Source organism: Fukomys damarensis, unplaced genomic scaffold (assembly GCF_012274545.1).
Source record: "Fukomys damarensis isolate Sample0158 unplaced genomic scaffold, DMR_v1.0_HiC HiC_scaffold_35, whole genome shotgun sequence".
Taxonomy (NCBI): domain Eukaryota; kingdom Metazoa; phylum Chordata; class Mammalia; order Rodentia; family Bathyergidae; genus Fukomys; species Fukomys damarensis.
Genome location: NW_022900947.1, coordinates 9,480,434 through 9,490,688, shown reverse-complemented (window position 1 = coordinate 9,490,688; position 10,255 = coordinate 9,480,434). Strand labels below are relative to the sequence as shown.

At 37.5% G+C, this 10,255-nt stretch overlaps 1 protein-coding gene across 5 annotated transcripts in view; it reads right to left on the bottom strand.

The window, feature by feature from the left end:
* Positions 1-10,255, bottom strand: part of Cpeb2 (cytoplasmic polyadenylation element binding protein 2) — a 66,206-nt gene that overhangs the window by 5,575 nt on the left and 50,376 nt on the right. For all 5 annotated transcript variants that reach the window (XM_019210306.2, XM_010641854.3, XM_010641855.3 and 2 more), the window contains 5 exons: positions 9,760-9,930; positions 8,399-8,488; positions 4,671-4,789; positions 4,343-4,457; positions 1,749-1,930 (listed from right to left, as the gene is read on the bottom strand). In XM_019210306.2, the coding sequence (XP_019065851.1) occupies positions 1,749-1,930; positions 4,343-4,457; positions 4,671-4,789; positions 8,399-8,488; positions 9,760-9,930 (677 nt within the window). The remainder of the gene's footprint in view (positions 1-1,748; positions 1,931-4,342; positions 4,458-4,670; positions 4,790-8,398; positions 8,489-9,759; positions 9,931-10,255) is intronic.

The window sequence follows — 10,255 nt, the reverse complement described above, 5'->3', positions numbered from 1 at the left end:
TTTTTTTTTTTTTTTTTTTTTTTTTTTTTTTTTTTTTTTTTTTTTTTGTACCAGGGATCAAACTGAGGACCCTGCACTTGCCTGGCAGGCGTGGTGCCACTTTGCCGAATCCCTGGCCTTCATGTTACTTAATTCACATGCTCTGCATCTGAGTTGCAATTTAGGAACCAGTGCTCTGTTCCAAAATAATTGGTCCATTTTAGAAGCAAAGAGGTATGAGGTATTACACTGCAACAATCTCTTTACTTGTGTATGTTACAGATGTAAATAACTTCCTCAGTGGTCTAGGCTCCTTGCTGTCAAAGTCAGGACTGGACCAAATCAGTGACTTTAACCATGGCTCTACCTTACTGTCACTGGGGGGACTTTATAAACAGCAGCCCTGCTTGTGCCCCAGACCAGTTACAGCAGTCTCAGGGGTGGGACCCAGATGTTAAGATTTTCCAGGTACATAGGTGACTAATGCTAAGCTGAGGTTGAGAACTACAATAGTAGAGGAACTCTAAGATTCAAACCAGTTCAAAAAGCTTTTCTGTGCCAATCTGAAGAACAGCAGAGCCCTCTTTTATTTTGGGCAACAAAAAGTCACTTTGCATTTATAAACCAAACCTACGCTATACTTCTTTTTTTTAAGTGCAATTTATGACTACTCCTTAGTAGTCCACCGTCCAGTCAAACAGAATTAGTTAACCAGTTTTCTTGACTGGAAAACAGGAAAGGCTTCAAGAAATGGTTACTTGGGAAATAAGTACCTGTTCAAGTTAGATCTACTCATTTGGACATAAAACATTTGTTTATTCCATATTCTTAGTACACGTCAGGTGTACTTTAAATATAAACGTGATTACTTTAAAATACTGTTAGCTACGTATAAGAACTATTCACTGATTTTAGTTTGAAACTGTTTTGCAAATGAGCAACTGAGTGTTGGTCACCTCTTCCCTGCCTTAGATGACAGTCACAGCACTGAGAATTATTCAGCAGAGTGACTTTCAGTTATCACTCCCAGGAGGTAAAGTTCTTACTGTGATATTCAAACATGCTGCTAAGGAGGTAATAGGTTAAATTTTAGGTTAATTAAGAAACGGACACGTGTATTTTAAAAGCTTACATTTAAGTAGCATTTACTCTGTCAGGTTGTATTCAAATCCTTGTACATATACGAATCTAGTTCTCAAAAAACCAAGACGACACACTAATATTCTTTTCCATTTTCCAAGTGAAAAAAAAGTGTAACAGAGAGAGCTAATTAGCCCAGGATTACAGGGCAAAAGGAAGAAATGCTGCTCAATTCCAGGCAGCCTGGCTTGAGGGCAAGCTCTTAAAAGAAGCTTAGATACTTGCTTAGATACTTGAGACTTACTGACTGATAAAAATTTTGATGGCATTTAAGTAACATCTAATCCATAATTTTATATATAGTATTTAAAATATAATCTATTTAAATATTTTATATTTCAAGCATATTTTGATATAACTGGATAAAGGAGTACAAAAGATAAAGTGTTTATTGGGTGAGGCAGGAGGATGAGACTTTGAGGCTAGCATGGGAAACTTAACAAGACCTAACTTTAAATACAACTAAAAATAAAAGGGCTGGTGGTGTGGCTCAGTGCTCATTGGGTTCAACCCTTCGAGCCGAAAAAATAAATACGCAGAATGTCTGGACGATATCATTAACTCCTTTGGGTGGCAGGCTTTGGGTCAGCACATTATAGGACACAGTGACTTCTCAGTCTGCAACTTACACGTTTATCAATATCGCCATGCTGAAGCTGAACAAATCGAGCACTAATGGCAGCAATATAGCTCTGCTGATTGGAGAAAGCAACTCGCCCAGCACCTTTTGGGTATTTTAGCTCCGGATCCGTATCAATTCCTGCATAACAAACACCTCCATAGAGCCGGTCCATGATCATGGCAAGTTCCACTTTGAAATGAAAGATGTTCACATTAGACGTGAGAAAACAGCAAATCAATCATTTTTCTTAAAAAGTAAACAACAGGATACTGACAAAAGAGAGTTGTTAAAAAGAAGCAGGATATCAAGAGCCCTTTTTTCTTTTTTTTAAAACATAAAGTTAGATTCTTACCAAATGTACCCATTTACCAGCCCTAAACCCATATACTGTGTTCTCTGTCTTCTTTTTGGGTATAGTTCCACATTCTTTTGTAAATCCAAGCCTTTCACGTGTACACAGTGTATATCCAATCACTCTCTTCCTGTTCTCTGAGCCTTATAAACAGACTAGCACTCTATGATCCCATTGTAATTGCAGGCAGCAAGTCCATTTCCCACTGACAAATCCCATGCAGTCAGTGAACCTGTAGGGGACGCTGAACACAGCAATTCCTACCTTCTCCATCCGCCTTGTCAGGTATCTTTTCCTAATTCTCCCCTCCTTTTATTAACACTTTCTTCATCTTCCTTGACAGTTCCTCCTTCACTCCCTGAATGCCCAATGCCAGAGTACTTTCCGCTTCAGTCCTTAAGCTTCTCTCTGTTCTCCTGGTTGGGGACTTCATCCCGGGTCACAGCTTTAAATAACACCTGTGTGTTTTCGTCACTGAACTTTGTCTCTTCCGAGGGTCTCTTCCCTTCACTCTGGACTCATAAGTGTTCTGCCTCCTGGACCATTCGTGCTGATATTCCACAGATGTTGCAACCCGCAGTGTGTTAAAAACACAACTCAGGTAAAAGTGGTCCTCATCTCATTATCGCCCTTCCAATGAGGTTCTGCTGACCCAGGTAGCACACAACGGAAACAATGAAGTTGCCACATCCAGATTTTTTGCTTAATCCTTTGTTTTCTTCTTCCTCACTGCACACATAATCCTATCACCCTGATTTTCAAAACACTCCTAGGATCTGACCTCTTCAGCTCCATCACTTTAAGGTGCCACACATCTGGTTTATGGCATGGCCTTATCTCTTTGCTTTTGATCTCTGTCCTCCCATTTATTTCCAAAACAGTAGCAAGAGCGATTCACTTACAAACTATACTAGATACTAGGCAGTTTAACTGAAATTTTTATTTTGAAATTCTGAATGGTGCCAAGAACTTGTGTTCAAAATCATATAACCATGATCTTCTCTTCCACCCTGCTTCTTCTCAAGTGTTCCTAGTATCTCCCCATAGTCTTTCTTTGCACCACCGTCTACCTCAGGACTTAGATGAAAGCTGAGATTCAACCCCTGCATTTGCCTTATAAATATTTGTGACATATGTTCACTTGGTTTTTTCTGCACTGCCACACTAATTCCTGCCACCACTATCTGCCTCCCAGGCTCCAACAAGAGGCTTCTAAAACCAGGGCTCTCTGTATTTACTTGCAACTGAGCTTCCCCCTCTGAGTCATTAACTTAACGGATCTTTCAAGATTCCAAAGATGATCATGTCTCTCCTTATTTTTACAAACTTTGAATGATTTCCCTTGCTCTGAGGATAAATATCAAATTTGCCTACTAGACTTGTATGATCTAACTGCTATTTACTTTTTAAATGCTATCTTGTGCCTCTGCCCTCTCTCCTTGAATCCCTGGTCAGCCTCTCTGGGTTGCTTCCTGTCCCTTCCATGCACCCTCCTGCCTCCTGCAGGTGTCCTTCTCTGTCTGAAGTGTATGCCTCACAACCACTACCGCCCCACCTCCCTCCTTCTTTTTAGTCTTTATATGACAATCCCTTCCCAAGTGTGCTCCTCTACTCCCCATAGTCTCTCTTTGTAGCAGTTATCATGTTTTTAGCAGTCATCATATTTTTAAAATATTTACAGTGTGAACAGTTCTTTAACACATCTTCCAGAGGACAGAAATTGGTAACACCTTAGGTAGTACCTGGTACCTTATCATCTACATATACAGTGGACATTTAGAGCTACAGTTTGTACTATATGACATCTTTCAGTAGATTTCTGGCTCCTGGTTGCTGATAAGCAAGTTCATCACTCATTCACATAAAATGCTAGTTTAGTTAATAGTGTAGTTGAGATACAGGAAAAAGAAAAAAAATCCATGTCTTTTTCAGATACCAGAATCAACCCACATGTGATTAAGAGACCCAAAATTGTCCTATTTTAGAGAGTTGCACTTAGGAAGTCTGAGTATTCAAGTAGACCATCCTCATGGAGTCTGTTTGGTATTATCAATAAATATCAACTGATAAAAACTTAAGAGTTTCAAGAAAGGCTCTCAGAATTCAGCAACTGTAGGAACACTATCAAGAATCTTCTCATGACCTGCCCAACAGTGTCAGGTACCTAACAGCTGCCAAATACTTTCAGACTTAACTAATTTATATTTAAATTATTAAAAAACCCCAAAATCTGTTAATATTCTACTCACCAGCCCTTAGTGGTCTTGGAACACCTCCCACAAAAATTGTTTTTCGGGGATCCAAAGGCTGGGAACCATCCATAACAAAATCACTATCACTTAAATTCCAAGGACGTATTTGAACCTATGAAGAAAATTACATTGGGTGTTACTCTTATTTTTAAAAAATTTATAGAACTGGATTTGAATACAAATTACTGTTAATTCTATGTAGTATAAATCACCTGGATGTTTACTGACATGGCTTGTAACATGGTAATTTGTTTCGAAACAAAATATAAGAACAGTTTTGGGAAAATTGCATTTGCCATCCAGAGTTGCTATGGCATTTACTTACTGGTTTGTCCTTGATAGTAGGGCTGGAAACACACAAATAGAGCTTTCCATCTTCCTCAATACAAGCATCTATTAGTGCCTGAACTGAGCTCTCTTCTTGAAAGAGAAGGAATGCATAGCCTGGAAGAACCAAGGAAAATGAAACAGTAAGTCAACACAAGGAATTAGCCCCAAATCTTAGCATGGTCTAGAATACATGCTGCTGAAAAAAAACTAATAGGATTTGAATTCTCAAGCCTTCTATAGGAGAACACTGTATCCTCTGGCATACATGAAAGAACAAAGAGTAAAGTGATAAGCTACCTTCTGTGGGGCACTTAGTCTCAGGCACTACACTTGGAGCTGTATGTGAATTATTTCATTTAATTTTCACAAGTCTATGATAAATGAGCTATTTACATCATAAAGAAAAACAAACAAACAAACAGAGGACCAAGAGGTTCTATTACTTGATCAAAGTCAATCTCACAGCAAAACTCAGATCAGCTCTTTCTAGTAGTGACACCATGCTTTTAAAGAGCTCGTCAGCAGAAGCCTGGTAGTGTATTAAGAGCCAAAATTTCCTTTAAGTGCCCTTAGGATAATAATACACATTCTGGAGGATACTTTTGGCATACTAGGAAATTCCCTAAGTAGAGGGAAAATTCCAGTGTCTTTAAAAAAGTCCCAAAAGATGCTAAGACAGTTACCCTAGGGAGACTGGAATGAAATATGTTCTTTAATGACAGGATAAAACTTTTAAATTAAATCTCAACTTGGATAAGCACTGTTCAGTCTAATAAGCTGGTATTAGATTCCCATTCCATCAGGCAGTACATCATCCTCCTTTCCTGTGAACAACCAGTTGTCAATCTTTAATTAAAAATCATGCATCCAGCAATGCAGAATACAAAGTACATAAAAGGGAGCATAAAAATGTATATTGTAAGTTTACTATTATGGGAATATTCCCAGAAGCTGGTACGTTCAGAGACCTAGAAATCTGCTTTGTGAAATTTTTCTGCAAATAAACAAACAGCATAGTGATACAGTCCCATCTAAGGCAGCCTCAGCAAGCCATGTATGCGTAGATCCATAATATAATGGGAAGTTTTACTCAGTACTCAGAAAACACAATTTATTGTCAACAATGGCTTTTATATTGCAAAGGTTTGATGTGGCACACAGGAACTTCCTTTTAATAAAAATACATGATTCCATAGAGAAAAAAAATCTAAAACCTTCAAACTAATCTAGGCAAAGAGAAACTTCCAAAGTTAAGATTATTTAAGATTAAAAGTACATCTTAGACTTCGTTCAAATATATTTGAAAAATATGAAGACTGGCTTCCTTGTTGCTTGATGTTTGAGACAAAGTCTTGCTATGTAGTCAAGGCCAGCCTTGGACTTGCTATGCAACCCAGGCTGGGCTTGAAATCATCTTCTTCCTGCCTTAAACTCCTGAATGCTGGGATTGGCAAGACTTGTTCTTAGGCCTTAATTCTGATTAAAAACTAAGGATATTACAACTATGGTGATTCTGTAATAATAGAATATTTAAATTAATATTTTAAATTTGTTATGACTATGAAAATATATATAAAAAACTAAGCAATATGGTATGTAAATTATATCCCATCTAATACATTAGATATCAAATGTACAAAAGCCAACCACACAATAATCTTTGGAATTGATTAAAGTAAACAAACGATGATCACATAATGTAAATGTTGTTCACTGCAATGGAAACGATACCTGTGCGGTAGCATCTAAAATAGTGATGCCAAGCCTTTCAGAGACCGAGCGGCCAACTGCAACCCAAAACCCACTTCATTATCTCAGAGCACCAGCCCTGCGACTGGAGCCGATCATTGGGGTTGTAGCTGAGCAAACACGTGGCTCACGTGCCCGTGCCCTCAGTTTGCCACCACGGAGCTAAAGGCTCAAGTCACTGCTCCAACGACAAGGTGGCCGTGCCACTGCATGCCTCGGTAGCACGGTTCTTCCACACTGCGGGAAACGCTGACTTACAGACAAGACTGGGAAACACTGGTCTCTGACGATGGCTACAATGAACTACACAGCTATACTTAAAAAGCCTCCAATGTACCAGTACTAATCTTTTTTTCCAATTATTTTAGATTGAGAAAATAAACACTGAAAAAAACCACAATAACCACGATAGTGAAAACAGCAATGAACACAATTGCTCTGTTTCGTCAAATTTTGAACCCCATGTCCCTATGCTTCAAAGGCACCGTCACCTGGAATGACCAAGAACACGCTGGAGTGGACACACAATCTGCCCAAAAAACAAACCCAAAGATATTCAAGTTCTTATATACAATGACATAAGCAAACTCTGTATACTTTAAATCACCCATTATTATATACGGAGATATATAAATTTTACCTAGGTAGTTGTTACACTACACTGTCTAGGAAGAAAATGAAAAGAAAAATTTTCATATTTTTCATTACAAATGCAAATGTTTTTTCACTGAACAGATGTGCTCCACAGTTGTCACAGACAAGAAATCTGAAGACACAGAGGGTAGACCAAACACTTCAGTTCTGGTCTGAAACTGTTCAATCTCTTATCTATGTGAATTACACATTAGCTTTTTGATTTAATTCAAAGCTTCTCAGTGATGCTTTCCTGCACCTACTTGAGGTCAAAGTAATTTCTCTATCCTGTAATATTTATTAGTGTTTACGTCACTTATTAGGCAATTTCCAATCTGTGCTAAGAATACAAATACTGTGTATAAAGTTCAATGAATTCAGTTTTACAGATGAAATAAACAAAACAATTGCTTGTCGAGTTGTTAAAATGTAACAGAGCAACTGTAACAAATGTTATGAAAGAGACAGTGCTGGGAGCTGGAATGACTGACAGAAGGACGGCAGAGCTCATCAGGCCAACCCTCAAAGGATTCTGTGGGCATCTGACACTGAAGCTGAGATCCAAAGATAAATGGGGACGTCCAGAGGGAGAGTCCCAGAAAGAGCCTTAAGGCCCAGGCACGGTCATACAGAGAAGCGCTGAGGCACGGAGAGCAGGACCGGTTTTCGGACAGCTTTCAGTTCAGAGATGCTAACAGAACTGACAACGTGCGTCTCTTCTTTCCTCCCTGCCTCTGGTCATCGCAGGCAGGTACACGCCCTTTCCCTATGAATGGTTGTCTCCACCATGTGACATGCTCAATAACACAAGCACGACCGTGTTCTAGTCCTCTGGTGATCAGACACAGAATGATCCCGGGAAGACGTGGCTGATGCAACTAAGTATCCTCCTAACATTTAACCTTTTCATAAAACTGGGAGATACAATATAAATAAATTCACTTCACACAGTCTTCACTTCACCGAGTGCGAGGACACTTTTTCATGTCTATACCTACATTACTCAGAATGCTGCTTTACAGAGGAAATACTTCAACACTGACTGACTGGAGCTTGTGAAGCTCTATCAGTTACAGTGGGGTCTACCACTGGAGTCTCACTGATCCGCCTGGCCAGGGCCCAGAGGAGTGGCTCTCAGGATCATACTTCCTGTCTCAACCCTGGTCACCAGCCTCTACGAATTATGGATTTTTATACAAAATTTCTTACATTCAATTTTTAAAAAAACAAACAAAAACCAAAAAGTAAGCGACTGACATTATATTTTATAATAATTGATGATATTCATTTTACTGTCATCTAACCAATTTCCTAACAAATATTAACAGTGAAACTTCTTACCTTTTGGTGGAAAATAGGACTTGCTTTCTGCTTTATGAGGCCAGTCTACTACCAAAGGCCCAAATCTTCTGAAGCTAGCAGTTATTTCATCTTTAAAAAGTACAAATAATATCCATTAGTAAGTAGTTTTAATGAGTAATTTTAAGAATCCTGTATTTTTAATTACTTCAAAGATTTAACATCTTAAAGTGTCAAATATGCTAAGGGAAACTAAAATCTAAACAGAAGGAATATGGTTGATATCCTTATTAAGATAATATGTAAAACCTACAACTGTTTTAGTCAAGTTAAGTTTACTTTTAAGCAGCATATTGGAAAAAATAATTCCAGTACTCTGTAAATTACTCTGTAAATTAAATATTTTATGTAATTTCACACGAACACTTTGTAATACTTATAGCACAAGTATGAGCAGCACTAGCTTGAAAAGAGTCAACATTGTGTCAGGTTATATAAAGAGAGCTGTTACTGCTTTACAAGTAAAACCATAATCAAAAGATGGTTTCCTCAAAACAGACTGGAATAGCTATAATGCTGGTACGATGCAGAGGTCTGACATACACCAGGTAGCTTCATTGGAAATCATATACTATATGGTCACATCTAATCCTATAGTCTAAGCTATGGGAATCTTAGAATCCTGATTAATATTGAGGGTAAGCTTGTGTATATTTAAATCAAGAACTGAAGCATTCCCCAAAATATATCTATATCTTCTCTATCAGTTATTAATGAGTGGTAATTTCCTGTAACATTATAAACATAGTTCAGCACTTTTAATCTTTCCCTTGTTTTTACTCATGATCATTTTCACATTTTTATTAGCCTCAGGTTTCACATGTCACATGTTTATTAGTCTTTGTATAATCTGAATTTCCTACTTGATGTTCTGTTTTCCATTTCCCTTTTGGATTTTATAGCCTCCTTCTTACCCATTTCTAAAAGCGTGTGTTTCCCTACTTCACACAGTTTCATGACTGATTTCATTATTTGCATGTAAGTATGCACATGTGCGTGTGTGTGTTATGCAAAAAGTTGTATGTGATATATTTAAATATGTTCTATATTTTGAAAGATATGATCTAGATAGGGAAATCTTAGAGAAGATGCTCACAGTAACAATATGTGTAAGATATAAAGAATAGAAATTTAAAAAATGTGTCCAGTTGTCTTCATATTTCAACAAGTGACAAACTTTTATTTTTTAAAACAGCGATAGATCTCCATTCTAATTCTTAAAATCTGCCAAAGAGGAAAAATAAAAATTCCATACCCTATTTATATTATGCTTCAAGTGAGTGTTTTGTTTCCATTAAATTTGTTCTTGCTTGACCTTATTTTGAAGGCCAAATCAAGCTTACCTTCATCAATATCTGGAGGAAGCCCACCAACAAAAACTTTTCGAGAGAAGCGTTCTATTCGTTCTCCGTTTTGATGAGCCGAGTAACACGTGGGTGAGTTTAAAACACCAACTTGATCACTGTGACCATCATCTAGCAAGCCATCATCTATTGGAAACAGGGACGAACGGCCTAAAATGTAAGTACAAACATAACCTGAGTATCAGACCTAAAAAATGGTAAGCATAAAATTTTCAAAGACAAACGCAGAGGCTTGAAAAATGGAGACAACACAGGTGTAAAAATTAATAAAAATCTGGATAGTATATGGTTTTAATTACTGGGATAAAGAGAAACAATCTGAAGAATGACTTATGAACAAACACAATCATATGACAACAATTATAATGTAAAAGAAATACTAATTCACTTCACGTTTTTATAGACTGCAGCAAAAATCTGATGTATTGGAGAACAGTCTTGATACGTAGATTTTTTTTTTTTTTTTTTTTTTTTT